At 49.8% G+C, this 19,333-nt stretch overlaps 1 protein-coding gene across 9 annotated transcripts in view; it reads left to right on the top strand.

The window, feature by feature from the left end:
• Window positions 1-207: 207 nt before the first annotated feature.
• The window catches only part of BCORL1 (BCL6 corepressor like 1), a 59,518-nt gene continuing 40,392 nt past the window's right edge, over window positions 208-19,333 (top strand). For 3 of the 9 annotated variants that reach the window (XR_010379333.1, XM_064482731.1, XM_031445505.2), the window contains exons 1-2: window positions 2,115-2,707; window positions 18,701-18,830. Coding sequence is in view for 8 of the 9 variants with exons in the window: in XM_064482731.1 (XP_064338801.1) it covers window positions 18,745-18,830 (86 nt within the window). In the remaining variant the exon portion in view is untranslated. Of the gene's footprint in view, window positions 340-911; window positions 1,064-1,624; window positions 1,737-2,112; window positions 2,835-18,700; window positions 18,831-19,333 lie in introns of those variants that run through there. The other 6 variants (XM_064482728.1, XM_031445504.2, XM_064482729.1 and 3 more) reach the window with 6 other exon arrangements.

Raw genomic sequence — 19,333 nt, 5'->3', positions numbered from 1 at the left:
CGCTCTCCGACCCCGAGCGGCGTTGCTCGCCCCCCCTCCTTCCTGGAGCCAGGGACTGGCCGGGGAAGGTGGCTCCGTTCTTCCCCCGTGGCCAGTGCGGGGTCTGCGGCTGCCCGGCGAGGTTCCGGCTTCCCCGGGGCTGGCAGGGGGAGCCCCGAGAACTGCAGGCCCGCCCCCCCTTCCTCCTCCTCCTTCCCCTCCTCCCCCACGTGTCCTCCCGGAGCCCAGCGGCCTGATCCCAGCACCCCCCGCCACCTCCCTCCTCCTCCCGCTTCGCCCGCTTCCCCGGCAGCGTGGAGAAGAGCAAAGTTGCGACAGCGGCCGAGGGGCTCTGCCCAGGTGAAGGGGGCGCCGTGGGTGGGGGGGAGACGGCGCGGCCCTGCGGCGGGGGCGGAGGGAAGATAAAGAAACTTGCTTTCGGCGGCCCCCACCCCATGCGGGTTCGGATTTTGCGTGGACCGAGCCCTCGTGGCGAGACGCGGCAACGCCGCCGGGACCGAGACCGGCACCGGGACCCGGACCCGGACCGCGCGCCTGGGTCGGCTCGGCGGGCGCAGGCAGCGGGCCAGGCCGGCACCCAAGCAAGGGCGGGGTGGGTGGCCGTACACCGGACCGAACCGGGGACTCCGGTGGCCTGCACGCGGGCCGAACCCGGACCGGGCCGAGTTGGGTGGCGAAGTAGGACGTGGATTCGGGGGCGGGGCGCGGCGGGAGGTGGAAACGAGGCCCGGCCGGACTGGCCTGGGCGTGGGGGCGGGGGGCGAGTTCGGGGCACTTGCTGGGCTCGGGACCGAGCGGTAGGGCGGGGCGGCGCTAGGGGTTGGGCCGGACCCGCGGGGAGAGGGCGAGGGGAGGGGGAACCGGGGGTGGAGTAGGGGCGTGGAGTTGCGAGCGGGGTCTGGCCTCGGCCGGGGGCGAAGGTAGATCCGCGGGGCCGCCAGCGGAGGGAGGGAGGCCCGCGGCAGCGCGGCGGCGGCGAAGGCCAGCTTCCGCGGAGTTTGTGCCCGGGCTTCCCGGGCTCCAGCCGCCTCAACGCGCACAAATGGGGCTAGGGGATTGACTGGTAAGCAACTACGAGCGTTAGACGGTGTTCGGCGGCGATTCCGGGAAAAGCAAGGAGAGACACCGTCTGCAATTATGCCGCCCCCCCCACCTCTTTAGCATCTGGATTCTGCTCTCAAGGGGCCGCGGACCCTCCCCGTCACAACCCTTTCACCCTCCAGCACTCCCACTGCCTCCCCCCCTCTTCCTCAGCCATCTGACTCTCCTAGGGGTGTGTGTTTGGGGGTGGACGACGACGGGGGGATGTATACTTTTCCTCTCGCGGCAGCAGCCTAGTTCATATCTTATTCCTACATGTAGCGTCGCTTCGAGTCGCATGGACATTGGGATTTAGATAATCTACCCCCCAACTAACCCCCTTCCCAAGCGATTTGATGGCTTTTAAGGAAAGCGATGAATCCCTGGATTTCCACGCCAGGGATGAGGTTTGAGGATTGGGCTTCACCCCTCAGCTCACTTCCACCACCAACCCCTCTTTCCTAGTGAGCCATTTCCACGGGGATCCGAACTTGATGGGGGGGGGGGGACGGGAGTATTAATGTGCTTCTCTGTCTCTACACAGGGTCGGTGTGGCCGAGGACGGCTAGTCTCAGAGGGAAAGTAGCCACCAGTCCAACCCGGGTCGCCCCCACTATTACTTCGGTGAGGGGGGCAACGCTAAGAAGGGGATACTGGTGGGTAAGGGCCCAGTATAAGGGAGGGGGCTGGGTAGTCGCCCCCGAGGGACTCCGTTTCTTGGCAGGGAGGTAGACGACGCGAGCCCCGGCTTCAGGGGAGGGGTTCCGGGGAGGGAGATGGGGGTGGCGACGAAGGGGGGGCGGGAAGAAGGGGGGAGTCACGCCCTGCCAGCAAGGGGAGCCTCCCTCAGGCCCCTGGGAGAAGGGGACTGAATGCGTCTGCTCTGTGCTGCCAGGCAGAGGAGATCTGGGGTCTCCGGATTTGCACACTGGATCCAGCACCGGTGGCCTGAGAAAGTCAGGTCGGGGCATAAGGTGGAAAGCGTTAGAAGAAAGAGAGAAACCCCTGGCCGTGGTGCACTGATCTTTTCCCTTCCTCAACCTCTCCCTTCGTGGGGCGTACGGCGCGGGGGGGGGGGCGTAGGGCTCTTGCAACCCCTCGGATTGAGCGCCTCCGCCTCTCCTGGGAGTCTAGCTTTTTGCCCGGCTTGCTGCAGCCACCGCTGCCTCCCTCTCCGGAATCCTCTCGGTCCTCGCAGCGATCCCCTCCTCCTCCCCTCCCCTCCCAGTGTCACCGGGGCTGCTTGGCTCTGCCCCCTTCGCCGCCGCTTGCTCCCTGCTTTCGTCCCTCCCTCTCTTGCTCGCTCCCTCCCTTCGCCTCCTCCTCCCCATTCCTCCCCCCCGGTAGGCGGCATTCTGGGAGTTGTAGTCCCTCGGAACCGGGGCTGGCGCCGCCCGCGGACCCGACCGGACTCCACTTCCCGTCGAGCCCTGCGACCGGCACCCACTCCACCAGGCTTCGCTCGCACACACAGACACACACACACCGCTCTCCCCCTCACTCTTTCGCTCGCCGCGGCTGCTGCCAGTGTGTGGCTCTGTCTCTCCTCCGCTTTGCTGAGCCCTCCCTTCTTCCTCTCAGTTCCTAGAGTCCGACCGCCGCCGCCGCGGAGAGAGAGGAGAAGGAGGTCGGTGGCGATAAGGGGCGGAGGGGGCATCAGATCGGGGCAGTATTAGGCTCGTGGTGGCTCAGAGGGGGTAAGAGGGAGTCCGGGTGGCGGCCTGAGCCTCCCCGCGGAGCCGACTCGGGAACAGGTGCGTCTTTTTTTCCTCTCCCCCAACCCCTCCACCCCTTTTGACTCCCCGGCTTTCTCGTATCCCCCACCCGCTTCTTTCTGTCTCAAGCCTTTCCCCAACCCTGTCTCTTCTTCGCCCCGCGGCCGCTTGGCTTGCCCCCCGGGGGCGCCGTCCTCTTCGTGTCCCCGGACATAGCGCTCCCTGGAGCTCGCTCTGTCCTCGCCCCTCCCTTCGGGACAGCTCCCCTCCACTTCCCACCTTCGTACCCCATCCCTGCCCTACCCTACCCCCTCCTCACCCCTTCTTCCTTAGCCAGGTGAGACTTGTTCGCCACCATCCGAGAGTCTTCTTCCCGGCTGGGCGGGGGTCTCCATGGAAACGGGGGTCGGGTTGATCCTGGGGGGGAAACCATTGGAATTACCCCACTCCTCGGAAAGGGAGGTGGAGGCTGCGGTCTTGCTAACTACCTGGCCCCAACCCCCAGATCTAAGGATCCGACGATCCGAAGGGAGGCTGGCCAGCAGGGCAGGGCGAGAAAGGGCTTGTTTTTTTGGTGGGGGGTGCTGTCCGTGATGAAGTCTTGAAGAGACCAGGAGAAAATACCCTCCAACCTCAGAGGGGAGGTGTGACGGGTGCTTTTCAGAGCTGCTTTCTCCCTGGTGTTAGGGTGCGGGAACCGTAGGGTAAGGGGTACCCCTAGGTGGCGGCGGGGCCTGGGTTCGGGAGTGGGAGTGCTGTGATGGGGGCAGGGGCAATTATCCGAGTCCCTGGAAAAAAGGCGGGGGATGACTTAGGAGCGCCCTGGCTCCGCTGCCCTGGCTTTAGGGGCGGGGGCCGTTCGGCCAGGCGCGGCGGGGAAGGGGCTTAAATTGAAGGAGGATGAGATCGGGGGCAATTCATACTAGCCCCGGCAAGCCATGGGGGAGATCCAGCGTGCAAGCTCTCCACCCGCTTCGCGCCAGGCCTGGAGGCAAGGGGTCTGAGAGCGAAGCCGAAGGCTGCAAGGAGGGAGGCTCCGGTTACGGGGCCGGGTTTCGGGATCAGGGGCAATCCCCCCAGCCCTTGAGAAGGAAGGAGAGGGATGGCTGCGAACCCCAGGGCTCCCCCACCCCAGGTCTTAAGGGGCATGAGGAACGGACAGCAGGCCCTGCGGAGCTGGATTCGAACGGATCGCGGCTGGGGAGTGGGGGGGCCTTAGTGGTGGGCTTCGGGGGGAGCAGTCCGGCGGCGGGGCGGGCGGGCGGGGCGTGGGGCTCTGGCGGGCGGCGGGGCGGGGCCGGGGCGGCGCTGCTGCCGCCGCCGCCGCCGCTGCCGCCGCCGCTGCTGCTCCTGCTGGGGCCGCCGCAGCCGTTGCCGCTGCCGCCGCCGCCGCTTCTGGGCGGGGAACGGAGGCCAAAGAGAGTCCCGTGCCGGGGCAGAGGGCGCCGGCTGCGCGCGGTGGGGAGGGGGCCGTCCTGGGGGCGGGGGCAGGCGGGGGGTGGAGCCCCCGACGGGGGGCGGTACGAGCCGGGACGACGACGACGAGGAGCCCCGGGGGCCGGGTGCATGGAGGACGAGGTGCTGGGAGGAGGAAGCGGGGGGGGGTGGGTCCCGCGACGGGCCTCGTGGGCTTGGCTCCTCGAGGTTCTGCTTCGGGACAGAGCCCTGCGGGGGTGCCCAGAGGCCCGGGAAAGGACCAGGAGGTGAACTGGACGGTGGAGGGGGCCCTCCTCGCTGGGGTCCCACTGAGAGGAAGGCTGGGCCAGAGGGACGTCCGGGGCAAGGCTGGGAGGAGCCGGCCGCACCTCAGCTGGGGATTTCGCGTTAGGGAGGTGCGGGAGATTGTCGTAGGGAACGACGTGGTCGAGGGGAAAGGCGGGAGGGGAGCACACTGCAGACCCAGGAGGCCAGTGGGGTTACCCTTCTATTCCCCCTCCCCCTCCCCCCAGTGGAAGCACTGTTTTTGTTTTATTGTTTTGAAATTTCTAATGTTGGCTGTACGATGTGGTGATACTTAATCTTTATGTCTCCTAGAGTAGACAGTAAGGACAGGCGTCCCTAGGTGAGGACGCCTCTAGCCCAGGGTTTAGGGGCTCTTTATGCGTGTGTGGGAAGGGGCCCACTAACTTCTGCGACAGCTGAATACTCTCAAGGCAGTTTGGAGGCGGTCCCCGTGGCACAGAGGTGGAGTACAATTGCAAAAATTTTTGGTGAGACTTCTGGGGGTGCAACTTTGCATTACCCCCATTAGCCCATGGTTCTTTCAACTTAGAAGGCTATTTCTCAAAGTCACGCTGCTGAAACGTTTTGGGGGGAAATGGATGGGGGATGCACTTGGGGTTGGGAGTGGATTAAGTTGATAATAGAATTCCAAGGTTGGAAGAGACTTTAAAGGTCATCTAGTTCTCTGTTTACCTGTCCTGTCCTCAAATTTTGGGAGAGAGGGAATTTATTTTGGGAGAGGTGGTAGGCAGCACTATGGAGCAGAGTTTAGGGGTAGTTAAATTGGATGGTGATGTCACCATGTAGTACTGAAGAGGACAGCATGTAGGAAAGAAATCTGGAGGATTCCACTGGGGATTAAATGGGTTAACCTAATCACAAGAATCATCCAGAGGCTCCAAATAGAAGTAAAATGTGGGGGGAGGAGCCTGTAAAATTTTGATGGAGAAGCAAAGTTAGTAGGAAAGATTGGGGGAGCCAGGAAGAGCAGGAGGCTTGGTGGCACAAGTTAAGAGAATCTAAAGGCTGATAGAGTTGAGGAGGGGCATGGCCATCTTGACTAAGCTATGTGAATATGGCTAGGCAGACTCATCCTTTGATATGGCATCTGAGGCAACTGCCCTTGGGGTGTATGTAGGGGACAAGAGACACAGGCCATGGGGCACGGAGCCTTACTCAAATTGACATTAAGAGGGCTGACCCTGTTTCTAGCTTTGCAGCAAAGGTAGGTAGGTTTTCTGGCTCTGAGAAGTCACTGCTAGAGAAAGAGGAGGGTACTTCTGATGTCTAGGTTGAGGAGGACCAGTTCTTTAAGCCACAAGGAAGAGATGCAAGTTGTTGGGATAGGGCAGAGGAAAGCTAAGTCCCTGGTAAGCTCTGCTGTTGAAGTCTGGATTGGACAGAATGGAGGGGAGTTCCAGAAGAAATGGTGGCTGTACCAAGGGCACTTGTAGTTCTGGCTATTTTGATTCACCAAGAGAGGACAGGAAAGGGAGGAGGGTCTCTTTCTTTCTCAGTGTAGACTTTCTTGGGAAGCTAAAGGGTTTCTTCAGAGGTCTCTTTGCTTTATTTGTGCTACAGTTCACTACATAGGAAAAAAAAGTTTAATATAGGTGGCAGAGTATCTCAGCATGATAAATCTGGATTATGAGGTTTAGGGAGGGGCTTCTTTTGGGGGAACAGAATTATGGGAGAAAAGGACTTGAATACTAGAAAGAAAGAAGGCAAAAAGAGAAGCCAGAAGAGGGTTGGTTGGGCAGTGAAGAGGGAAGAAAGATGATAATCACTGGTCCCATTTTAGGGCCAACTAAGGGAAAAGTGGAACCTTGAAATCTCCAGGATAATGTTTTCCAAAATAAAATTTGAAGAACCTTTAAGGCTCTTTACGCTTTCATGCTAGAATCAGTAAGTTTTGGGCAAGAGAAAAGGACGATCTTGGGTAAAAATAGGGTTGGGGAGCAACTGATATGTAGGAAGAAATAGAAATATATTTACCCATAAAGAAATAGGGAGTTTAGAGATAGTGTACAGCCTGAAAAATGCAGAATAGAGAAAGAAGCTAGGATAACGAGCCAAAGGAGGGGAAAGTGTTTACTCAGGTGTCATCTGGAGCTGGTGTGGAGAAGGTGAAAACTTGCCTTTGATAGCCGCTGCTCCAAGAAGGCCCAGGAAGTAGAGGTTAGCTGGGATCCAGGGCTTGCAAGTCTAAGCATTAATTAGAAAATCTAGACTAAAGTAAGGATACTGAATAGGGGAAGGAATTCACCCTCCTAAATAGAATGGCCTTGAAAGAAGGAGCAAGTGGGAACACACCAGTTTTTCCAGTCTGCAAGTGGGAGGAATCCTAGATATAGGGAGGTGAATGATGGAAATTCCAGAATGAATCAGGATAAAGAATAGTGACCTGAGAGCCTTGGGCCAGAATTGGTGGGTTGGGTGGGGGCATGGAGGAGAGGCGCAAATAAGGGGTTGGACATCTGGAGTGGCTCACTGATTCTAGGCTGAGCTAAGTTTGAGATGGAATAGAAGGGCCACAGAGGATAGGGAGCTGTTTTCCAGGGTCAACTGGCATCTGAGATTGAGAGAGGAGGGGTTCGTGGTTGAGTTGGGTGGGAAAGTGAACACTAGAGTGGAACAGAGAAAGTGCTGGGGAAAGTGGAGATTATTGAGATGAAGTAGACGGGAAAAGGGAGAAGCCACTAATGATTCCATGAAGGGGGAAGAAAGGCCCTAGACCTTGAGTTTTCAGAAAGAAAGAAAATTCCTTAATGCTGGAGTTCCAGTTGGGTGTGAGTCTGCTTGCCGGGAGGTTTAGTATTAGAACCGCCAAAGAGGGAGGTAATAAGTAATCTACCTTTTGACCACTAGGATGCTAGTACAGTATTTTATATAATCTCACATACAAGGCTTTATTAATGCCAGTTCTTGAATGGTCATCCTTAAAATAATGTAGAAACTGTTCTCTAAATCATACCCATTCCCACTGTTCATAACTTAAAAGCACTCTTCTATGATGAAAACTTTCTTTGGTGAACTGAAGTTGAATTCTGGTCAAGAGTAAAATTTAACTCTGTTTTCTATCTCGATAATTCAAATATGCTGTTCTGGTTCCCTCTTTTTTTTTTTTTTAAAGCAGAAACCACTCTTTCCCCATAAAACATTAAAAAGTGGATCATTGCTTAAAAAGTGGCTGCAGGCTGCATGTCAAGGTCATATTCTCCCTGGTCAATGAATTGTGATGAATTTGAAGAGAGATGATTTATTGTTTGTAAAATGGAATCATTTTCAGCTTTATTCGTGAGAGTCTGCGAGGCAGAATACGTCTTCATTTGGTTTTAAGAAGACCTTAAGCTAAGTATCTGTGAAGAATCGAGAGTAGTGAGGGGCAGGCAAAGCTTTGTGTTTTGGGCTTCTTTGACTGTCTGCTAAGAAACAAAATTTGGTTACCTCATTGCTAAGGTATGCCTAGAAATCTTAGTGTTAGTGCCATTTAAGGGTACAGTTGAGTTTTGTTATAATGCTAGTGTCCAGGGACAAGGAGGTTTTCATTTTTCCAAGTTCTATAGAGACATGCACCACATGTGGCTCTGAGCCTGGGAATGAGTGGATGCACTCTATACCTGGATCCACGCACTGATTGGATACCTTACTGTAACGAGGCTTTACGTTGATTGTATCATGCACAGGCTAATGTGGTCCAGTGGTTCTCAAACTTTAGCCTGCTCAGAATTACCTGGAGGCCTTTGAAGGCATACAGCCTTAGGCTACTCAGTCTTCGTTCTTCCACTTCCTAGTGGCAGGAAGTGAGTCACTTAACTTTCTTGAGCCTCAGTTTTTTCATCTCTAAAATGGAGATGATGATCCTCATCTCACAAGGCTGTAAGGATTACACAATATGATGTATATATAGCACCAGGGCCATAGCAGGTGCCCAATACATGGCATCTATTATTATATTACAATCTAGTTTTTCTTATTCAGTTGTATCCTATGACATTACCTTTTTATATTATGCTATGGAAACATGGTAGCTGAAAGCTATCGATATCTCCTGAGTGCTTCCCTTGTATCTTGATTCTCTGCTTTTTCGCCATATTCCTGTTGTATTAGTACATATTTAGCATTTACGATGTGGTAGGAAGAAGTAGCTTGGCTCATCACTGCATTATAGCGCCCACCTTTGAGGTAGAAGTGGCAGCTTCTTTTTAACAGCTGTGCTCAGTATTTCAGAGCAGGAACTGAAGGGTGTATATCCAGTTGAAACTTCAGGGGACATTTTGGTCCATGCTTTAAAAATGACCCAAACCTAGTTTACTAGGGTGACATTTTAAAAAGCTATTGCTTTCTGAAAAGGGCTGCTGTGTTTAATTATGACTGGTTGGGCTTCCCAGCTGTCTCTGACATCTGGAAGTTCTACAAGAGCTGGTAGATAGAGCCCGGGTCTGGTATGGCCCTATGATAAGGGTGTATTCATCAGCAATTGGATAGGAGAGAATAACATCGCAAGTAGCTCAGGTATCCCGAAACCAAACTTGTGGGCAGAGGAAAACGATGGACTGTAAAATATAGTCCCTCTCTGCAGCCAAAGTGGACTTTGATGCCAACAATAAGCTATGCCAATATAGGGAGAGTGTGACAGCAGGCCAATTTAAAACAGTAGATCAGTTAACAAATTAATAATTTTTGTTTGACTTTGGAAATGCATTATTATTCTCTACCTGTCCCCCTCCCCAGCAGATTTACCTTCCTATTTATATTCTGCTTAAGCAAATATTAAAATGAGTTGTTCCCCGAGCACACATCTACTGTAAGTGGCAGAAGGCAGTCCATAAGTTGGCTAGGTTTAAAAATGAGCTGTGGCTAAGCCACACTCAGATAATTGGAAGTTGACTTTATTGTTTTGTCCCAGCCCAGTTTTATTTTATTTCTGCGATTGTCTTTATCGTGGAAGTAAGGAAAAGAAAAAAGACAAAGTTTATAAGAGAGCATGAGAAATAAAAGGAATCCATAGACCCAATGCTTTTTACATAGGGTTCTTGGTTTCTGTTTGCCATAGAGGGGATTTCAGTGTTTCCCTGTAGTTTAGCAAGTATTTATTGAGTACATATTGTGTGCCTTGTTTCATGCTAGACACTCTTCGGAGGGGCTACTAAAAGAAGTAGAAATATACTTTCTTCCTTGAGAAACCTATAGACTGGTAGCAGGTGGAGCCAATATTGAGAGTTTTAAATTCTGTGAGTTAATTGTGTGTGTGTGTGTGTGTGTGTGTGTGTGTACCTTTGAATGAGTAATATATATAAAAAGAGTTGAGCCCATAGTCTGGAGTGAGAGAATAGAAAAAATAGGCTGGTATGGCCTCTCCAAATATTTGTGTAAGAGGTCCAGGACACTTTTTTTTAAAGGCCACATTTTGATGAGAGGGAATCCCCTTTAGGTGAAAAATTCCATATCATGAATGAAGTATACTTGAAATGGAGACACCTAAGGACCACTGTCACAGTTTATGGCAAGGAGGACACAGAAGCCTCATAAAAGGGATTCAAGTCTCAGATTACAATGATTCACCTTTGGAGTGTGAAAGACACAAAATAATCACATGGTCCTGCTGAAGACCAAATTGAAGAAAGCCAACTTTTTTTTTTTGGTCTAGTAGAAATGAGAAGTGCTCAAAAGATGACCCTCTTAGGGTGACATTTTGAGAGGGCTTTGCATTTTGAAAAGGACTGATTAATTTTATGATGAGTACTTAGGTTTTCTAGATATCTGTGACATGTAGAAGTTGTACAAAATCTTGTTTCTAGAGCCTAGGTCTGCTATAGAGCCATAATAAGGTGTTTTCCTTAAATGGAGTAAGTAATTTCCTTGCAGCAGGAAATGGAAGTGAGTACTTTTTGAATAATAGGAAAAAGTATCTTGGCAGTGGGGGCAAAAGTGAAAATGATCTGGTGGCAAGAAAATGTACATGAGAGATTAAAACTTGTTTTTGTCTACTTCATTGCTGGAATCAATTACCTTTGGTCCGTTTGAGTGATTTTGGGTTATTCTCAATTTTTACAGATGGCATAGTAGCTGGACATAGTGAGGTGTGTGAGATGGTTGAGAAGTAGGGGCTGAAAATGCCCTCCAAGTTCGTCCCCCTCCCCAGTTTAGGCTGTGAGCACTAGAATATAGTCATCCGGCAGTATCCGCGGGGTGTTGGTTCCAGGAAGCCTGTGGATATCAAAATGGATACCCAAATCCACCGATGCTCAAGTCCCTGATATAAAATGGCAGAGTAGAAAGAATACAGATGGCCTTCCGCATCCGCGTGCAAGTTTCATATCCCTGGATTCAGCCAACCGCGGATGTGAAACCCAGGGTTATGGAGGGCTGACTGTATATCACTCTTCAAGGGTGTTGCTGCTGTGTGATTAGATGATTCTGAATGGGTTTTGGCAGTTTTAAAACATCAAAATGACTGAATGGTTGGGATTCAGTGGTGAGGAGATTGAAAAGGGTGTGTGGTTTGGATGGAGGGGTTTGGATGGTAATGCTCACCACAAAAGCTCCAGAGAGATCACAAGCCTTGGTCACTCTTTTGAGATGAATGTCTAGCCTCCCAAGGTGACTGCTTTGGAGGTAACAGCGACGTTCATTTGAATGAGTAAGCTCTCATTGCATTTAGCAGATAGTTAACATTCCTTTGTACCCAAGTCTCATAAATGTTTATAGGCAAGGTTTTCAAACATGGAGGTACCCAAGGAGTCTGTGAAGGTGGCTATGTTAGAGCTGTGTGCAGGCAACTCCTTAGCCTTTTCAGTAAATACAGGAATGAATGTATCTGGAAACAGGATGCAATGTCCCTTATAAGACTGATCCCTGGGGGTAGAACTAGTGGAAATATTTGGATAGAAAAAAAAATAAACCCTCAAGGGAGCTAGGAAGTGCTAGACTAGATTTAGTCAGGCAAAAGGTAGGGATGAACAGTGCAAAGGGACTCTTCTTCCTTTCGGTTGCCCAGCAGATTATTTCCATTTGCTTGTGTGTGTGTGTGTGTGAGTGATGTGGCGGTACAGGAACCTGTTTTGCATGAAAGGAAGCAAAGTAGAGTGTCTGGGGCATGTATGTGGGACTCTTGAGTTTCAAGGAATGGTATTTGGTTAATGATAGGGAAAGATGAGGAGATATAGATACTGGGGGGAAAGCCTGAGGAGAATATTAGAATATCGTTATATGGGAAATCATTAAATTAGAACAATTTAAGTTGGAAGAACTCTCTCATTAGGGGATAAGCTTTGTGATATGTGATTAAGTAGGGAAAATAAGAATGCTAGTTCTACACGTGGAAGAAGGCAGAGGGCCAAGGAGGGTAAGATCTGTGGTTGGGGTTCCATATCTAAAGCCAGATAATGTTATCCTTGTTGGGTATGTGTAAACGTTCCTTTTGAAAACAATGACTTTGAGACATTTTCACATCTCTCTAAAGGTACTCTGGTGACTGGGTGGAAGTCATGGCCTTTTCACTTTCCCAAGGATCTCAATGCCAATGGTCTCTTGGATCTCCTTGAGGGTGTCTTAGATGCTGCTTTTTGCAAAGTGGGGTAATGAGGTGGCCTCTCCTTTGCTTCTGTGAAATCTGAATGCAAATACCTCTGTCTTATAGGAGCTTTCCTCAGAGTTCTGGATTTCTATTGGAGCAGTAGGTCCCAAAGTTGGTTTTCTTTACTTATTAGTCATCACTGACCCAACCCTCCTTCTTTCACTGTCTACTGGCCACGCCTATCCTCTTGAGGACATATTCAGGGCCAGGCTTCAAGATGAATATTTTCCGGCTCTTTCATTTTTTTAAAGTCATAATTGCTTCCAGGTCACAAGGCAGTGTGAACCAAAAGAGGCCTGGAGGAGGAGTACCAGATTTAGTTTATTAACTGTGGCCTTCTTAATCTTGAGTTTCTAATTTACTGTCTTGATGGTAGAGTCCAACTGGGAGTAAATGGCCAGCTTCATGCTGTTGCGTAGGGGCCCTAGTTGTGTCCCATGCGTTGCCAGCGCCAATTGCTCTGCACGTAAGGGGTCTTCGGTCACAAATGGAGCTACATGATTCTGGGGAACTTGTCCACTGGACTAACAAACACCCTCTCTGGTCTATTTCAAGGGTAAAAACTAAAAAAGTTTAACAATGCCTACCTTTGTTTAAAAGAATTGTCAGATAGATGCTCAGTTACCTCTTGTCATGTCCTTCTCCTCCTCACACGCACAACGACCGTGCTTTGGCTTGTAGTTGTTGTGAAATCTGCTTGTTTTGGCATCCTCCCTTCAAAACAAAACCAAAAAAGTCTACCTAATCTGTACAGTCTCCTTTGAGATTTTAGTGCTGGCCACCCCCTATTACCAGCTCCTCCTGGCCCTAACTTGGGCTATACTTGGATGTTCTTCCCTTTTTGAGAATGTATTTTCTCTAAACTTTTCTAAAATGTCTGTCTTCAGTGCTTCCTCACAGTGTTTCAGTTTGGCCCATGATGGTGAAATATTTCAGGTTCCCCTATTTCATTTTTTCTTTTTGCTTGTTATATGCTATGGGCGTCTCTTATGCCTTTCACACCTGCGCTTGTCTTCTAGTGTTTTTTAATTTCCTTTTGGGTTTTTTTGGGGGAAAGATTTCTACTAAATTATGGTTTTTCTTCAACTACCTGCTCGCTCTCAGCTTAGCTGCTATTTTCACCATTTTAAGGTTATTGCTCTCCTATTAGCCCATTTTCCTTTTGGTTTCCCCTGTTTTATAGTGTGCTGATGATGCCTGGCTGCCACTGTCTGCTGCCTGCTGGTTGGATTCATCTCTTCGGATCTTGATCAGTCCTCCTACTTACATGTACATGTGCCTCCTAAATCGAGAAGTTTTATTTATTTATTTTTCAGCCATGCTGATCACTTTGGGGTGGTGGAGCATGTCTTCTCCTTTGTTCTCACCATGAGTTGGATGTGTTTTTTGAGTTTTCCCCCACAAAGTGGAAACAGCTCCCAGTGGCCCTACTGCCTTCCAGACCAGCATTTGATTCTGGGGCCATGCAGCTGTTCATTTCTTAACAATTACATGGTTGTGACATCTGGGAAAATCCTCTGAGATATTATTTCCTATCCTTGGGCCTGTGCTTCCTGGGTCACTTGGGATTACCAGGTTTCTTCCAAGTTCCTTGCAGGAACTTTGCCTTTTGCCTTTGATGTGATGGTTCCTCTCAGACAAGGGAATGATAGAGATTGAGACTTGCACACCACACCTGACTGTGGGCGCTACGAGTGAAAGCAAGCTGGTGCCCAAATGTGAACACCAGCAGCTCCTACCAAGTGTGGCGTGTCTGTAAGATTTTCCCTTTCTGCTCACCTCTCCTGAGTAGTAGTGTACAGTTGAGTGGTTATTGGTTTGATAGGACATAATAAATAACAAAACAAAACCCTAGGCCTACTGGATCAGAATCCCCAGGGCTGGGACCTATGAATCTGTATTTTGAACCAGTGCCTCAGTGATTCTGACTTGGAAATTATCGGTGTGTGTTGTCCACCTTGACTCCTCCCATCCTATGTGGGCATTGACGCCATTGGTGCCTCTTCAGAAGTTCTCTTTGCTTACTCTCGGGCTCAAGAGAACTGGTCTTGCCTTCTTGTGGAGACACTTGGCTAGGTTCTCTCCTGACTGTGCTTTCTACCCCTCCCCTCCTCTGCAAAGGCTACTGTTAATTAGCAGAGGGCTTCAAGTAGGAAGGGGTATTGCTCTGACAAAATCCTAAAGAATAGTGGGAGGCCAGGATTTAAGCAGGTGCTCTATCTTCAGGGTCTTGTGAAAATGGGGGTGCCTAGCATCAAGTTTGCTCTCTGGATAGTCAGAAAATGTATATTGTGTGGTAGTTGTTTTGGTTTTTACTTGGTTTTCTTTTTGTTGTTGTTATTTGGGGATTGTGCCCAGGGGTGGGTGTAAAAACTCCCTTACCTAGGTAATTTTACATGTTGTTCTGTTTCCAAATGCCAGGATTCCCTCTTCTGGTTTCTGTCCCAGACCCTATAAACTACTAATCCCCTCTAACAGAACAAAAATAAACCAAAGAGTGAAAAAGCCATGGTGACTGACTTATGTCTGCTGCCTACAAATATTCAGATAGCTACTAAAACTTGTGTTAAAATTCATGTTAAAATTTTGTCCTACAGCAAGAGCAGCCCCTTCCATTGCCTGAGTCTTCTAATGCTTCATAGAGAGAGAGAAAAAAAGTACCTGGTATATCAGCCAACAGGTTGAGCTGTTGTTTCCTAAGCTGGGACATTCTGAGACATTCTAAGAAACAGTCAAAACTTGATTAACCAGGATGTTTAGGGAGTGGGATCCTACTGAACTGATGTGAAGCAGTCAATCCATTTGTCTTACCCCTTGTTGAAATCTTTCTGAAATTATGTGTGAACCCACATAACTGTTTTAGGAATGTTAAAGATACTTTTCAGGAAAATCATGAGTCTCATACAGATACAAAAAACGAACACTTGTGATTTTATTTTACTCATTAATCAACAAGGGAACCAGACAGATGTTATAGCCGGCTCAAAGAAAAAGTCCAAAAGCACAAATTTATATGGAGTAAAGGAATTGAATTGCAAATGGAGGCAAAACTGGTTTTTCCACAGTGGGGAGGGAAGTCAATCCAAACTCCATGGGACAAGACAGAGTTTGCATATCCATCAGTTACCTGCAATTTACAGAGGTGCAAAATAGCTCAAAGACAATGAACTGGGCTAGAATCAGGCAGCTCGGAAGGGCATGCTATAGATAATGCATAGCTTTCTTGTTGAAGTACAACATTCTTTTTATAGTAAGTAAGGATGGTAGATACTTCTGGGGGGGTATTTTCCTTCTTGTAATTTCTCAAGAGTGACTGCCTCAATTCCCATCCAGGATTGACTTCATGTAACACTCACGCACTGAGTACTTAGTGTATGTAAGACATTGCAGAGGAACCAGAGGCTGAAGAGACAATGTTTCTTACCTTAAGTAGCTGATTGTCTAGTGGGAGAGACGGACATGCCACGCCCCCAACTAACCACATTGCAGGGGGACTAAGATTCTGTGCTGTGGCCGAGATAGGGATGAAATGTTTAAAGAGTACCAGAGAGGGAGGAGTTAACTGATCTGGGGCTGGGGCTGCGGAGATGACACGATAACATTTAAGCTAGAGTTTGAGGGGGACAGAGAGAGGAGGAGGGGGCACAGGAGAAGCCATTTCAGGATGAGGAACCAGCCTGAAACTGAATAGTCTGTTCAGGGAAGGGTCAGGAGTCGGGGTGACAAGGGCACAGGGAGATCACAGGATGTGGCCACAGAGGAGACTAGAGGGGAGCTTTGAGGCCAGGTCGTGGAAGGCCCTGAATGCTGTGCTAAGAAATGCGGGCTTGATTCTGAAGACAGAAGAAAGCTGTTGAAATCTTTGAAGGAGAGGGGTGGTGATGTGATCGAACTGGTGCTTTAGAAGATGAATTGATTGTAGAACCAAGAGATTTGGAGGCAGAGGGACCAGTTAAGAGGCTATTGTAATATTCTAGTGAGAGATGATAAGGGTCTGCATCAGGGTCATGGCGAGAGGGGTAGAAGGAGAGGATGGAGATGGCATTATTAAGGCTTATCTCCTGATTGAATGGGGATGGGGGTGGGGGGAAAAGGAGTTGAACTCTGAAATTTCCAGGCTAGGGAATAGTGGTGCTATTAACTAAGATAGGAAACATGCTGGGTGTGGGGAGTAAGGAGCAGGTTTCTGGTAACAGATTGAGTTTGAGGGGCTTGGTAGACATCCAGTTAACAGCAAATTGCTGGCAGCTGGAAATTCTGGTCTGAGTCTAAGGAGGGAGGTCAGGGCCAGAGATACAGATTTGGGAGTCATCAGTGCTCCCAGAGATACAGATTTGGGAGTCATCAGGAGCAAGGTGAAACTTTGTGAGCTCTTGAGCTGAGAGAAAAGGAGGAGCAGGGCACACACACACACACACACACACACACACACACACACACACACACGGAGAGGGGCCGGGGTGGGGGACAGCCAGACTGAGCTGCAGAGATAGCAAGAGACTGAGAAGGAGAGATAGAGGGAGACAGAAGGACAGGAGAGGGAGACTGAAGGCTGAGGACTAAGAGTGGACGGGAAGGGGAGGCCTGAGGAGGGAGAAAGAGGAGGAGAGAATGGAGCCTGAGGGAAAATAAGGAAAGTGAGATAAAGGAGGGAAAGGACTGGGGCAGGAGAGGTGGGAAAGGGGAGAAAGCTGGAGCGGGGGCCTGATGTAGGGGGAGATAAGGAGAAGAGAAGCAGAGGGGAGGAGAGGGAGAACAGTAGGGGGAAGGAGAGTGCTGAGGAGGAACAGAGGGAAATGGAAAAGAGATTGAAAGAGGAGAGGGAAGGCCAGAGGCTGAGAAATGAGTCGGGTAGGAAGAGAAAGAGGGAGGGAAGGGGAAGGGATGGAAGAGGGTGACAGAGGTGAGGAGACTGAGCAAGATGAGGGCCAGGTTTCTGGGGTGGGTGGCGGGAGGGGAGGGTCCAAATAGGCCAGTGGGTGCTGGGCCCAGAAAGCCAGGAGAGGGGCAGGCACAGAGGAAGGGGCGAAGGCAGCGGGATCATGTGTGACAGACAGGAGTAGGGTGAGAACAAGAGGAGAATGGGGGGATGCGGCCCTGCTCTGCTCTCATTGACTGTCGCTTGTCCCTTCCCTCTGCGCCGGCCACGTTGGCCTCCTGTCTCTTTTCTGATCTTAGCAGGCACCCCGTGCCTTGGAACCTTTGCCAGTTTGTTCCCTCTGCCTGGAGTGCTCTTCCCCCAGACATCCACATGGCTCACCCCTTCGCTTCCTTCAGGCTGTTTAAATGTCTCCCTCTCAGCAAGGCCTACCCCGACCACCCATTTTCTGACTGTAGCCCATTCTGCTCCCTGCCCCGGCCCCGCCGTGCCCCTTAGCCTGTGTTATACCGACTTCTAACATCCTATAACATACAGTCATTTAACGTGTTTATTGTCCGTCTCACCCCACTAGAATATAAACTCCATGAAGGCAGGGATTTCTGGTCTTTTTAAATTGTTGAATCTCCAGTTCTTAGGACAGTGCTGGCACATAGTAGGTGCTCAATAAATATTTGTTGAATGAATAAATGATACTGTGTTGAATGTGGACAATCTCTGAAAATTGTATAAAGGATAAGTAGAACAGATCCCTGACATGTCTGTATTTTACTGTGATTTACTTCTTTGGAAAGTGGAGAATAGCATAAAATTCTGATCACTGTAGGGTTTTGTTCATCTGAGCTTTGATGAATAAGCCTTTTAGCTGATAAGTTAACTGGAATTTAAGTATCTCAAGACGAGCTCGTTGGATAAACCACCTTTTCTTGATGCCTGATTTTCTCTGTAAGGTGAATTGGCTGTACAGTGGTTGTCAACAGCGAGAGCTCAACATTGGCCAGTGAAGAGGGTGGTAGGTCATGGGGATGACAGGCTGATAGGGACAGGGACAGAAATGTGTGATTCTTGATGAACATTGTTTTTTTGTTCGTTTGCTTGTTTGTGGTCAGAGTACAAGGAGTATTGTGTCTAATTTGAAGGGAGCTTTAAGCCAGGTTGGATACATACATTGTATCTATATAACTCCTAACTTGAAAGGAGAATAGATTATTTTTGAAGGGCTCATAAAGAAAGCATGTCCTTCCTCTAGAGAGCTTATATTGGGTACGTCACTCAAATACTTCAGTACTTGTGGATTAGAGACTTGACGAGAAAAAGATCCTCAGTAGTCTTTCAATGCACTGTGCATATATGGGAATGACCCTCTAATTGTAGTTGGTTGGGCTAAATGTGTGTAGAAAAATATACTGTCATCTCACTTGTCTGAAATAGATTGAATTTCCTCGAGCACTCATACATATCTGTCTTTAAGATAATTTGAAAATCACTCTAGGTGATTAACAGCGTCCCTGTCTCCATCCTGAAGCCTATGGATTCCTGGAAAGCTGGTGCTCCCTTACCTTCATTTGGGCCTTCATTTTCCATAGCAGGCTGGCTCGTGAGAGAGACTGCTTTCACAATTTGGTGCTAGAATTACCTTGATATATTTAAATGTGTCCGGGTAAAGGTGGTTAAAGCAGCTGTCCGTGTTACAAGTTTTGATTTTTGGGGGTTCTTTTTCCCCAGGGGGAGTGGCCACAGCAGGTCCTATCTGGTGCTGAGTGGCTGTCATGATCTCTACAGCACCGCTCTACAGCGGCGTGCACAACTGGACCAGTTCTGACCGGATTCGCATGTGTGGCATCAACGAGGAGAGGTGAGGAGGCTGGGAAGGTGGCTGTCGCCGGCTTCCAGTGAGCGGTAGCTGCTCACCAGTAGGGTAGCTGCAGCAGGGCCTGAGGAGGGAGCCTGGGGAGGAGGCTGTTGGTTGTTTCTAATTTTGCTGAGATGGGCTGGGGCTGGGGCGTGTGAGTAGCTGGTTTGGCCATACTGTCCCTGTTTAGATGAAGGTGAAGAGGCCAACAGATGACCTTTGGCCAACTAGTATTTGTCTACTCATTAAGAACTGTCAGACTGTGGAGTAGAGGGAAGCTCAGGCGATTGCAATTTTTATTTGCTGCATCCATGTTCTGTGCTCAAGGATACGTGTAAGATATTTTTGGTCCTTGATCTAAGCCTGGAAGAAAGGCGGTTTTATCATTCAGCTTTATACTGGGAGCTGTTAGTGGGGATTCTGGGGATCAGCACTTTCCTGCCTCACGAGGCTAACGATGATTCGCAGTGAGATCCTTATGAAGTATCAAAGGAAGGTCAAACTGC

The sequence above is a fragment of the Camelus dromedarius genome, chromosome X (genome assembly GCF_036321535.1).
Source record: "Camelus dromedarius isolate mCamDro1 chromosome X, mCamDro1.pat, whole genome shotgun sequence".
Taxonomy (NCBI): domain Eukaryota; kingdom Metazoa; phylum Chordata; class Mammalia; order Artiodactyla; family Camelidae; genus Camelus; species Camelus dromedarius.
This window is presented reverse-complemented; position numbering and strand designations above follow the sequence as displayed.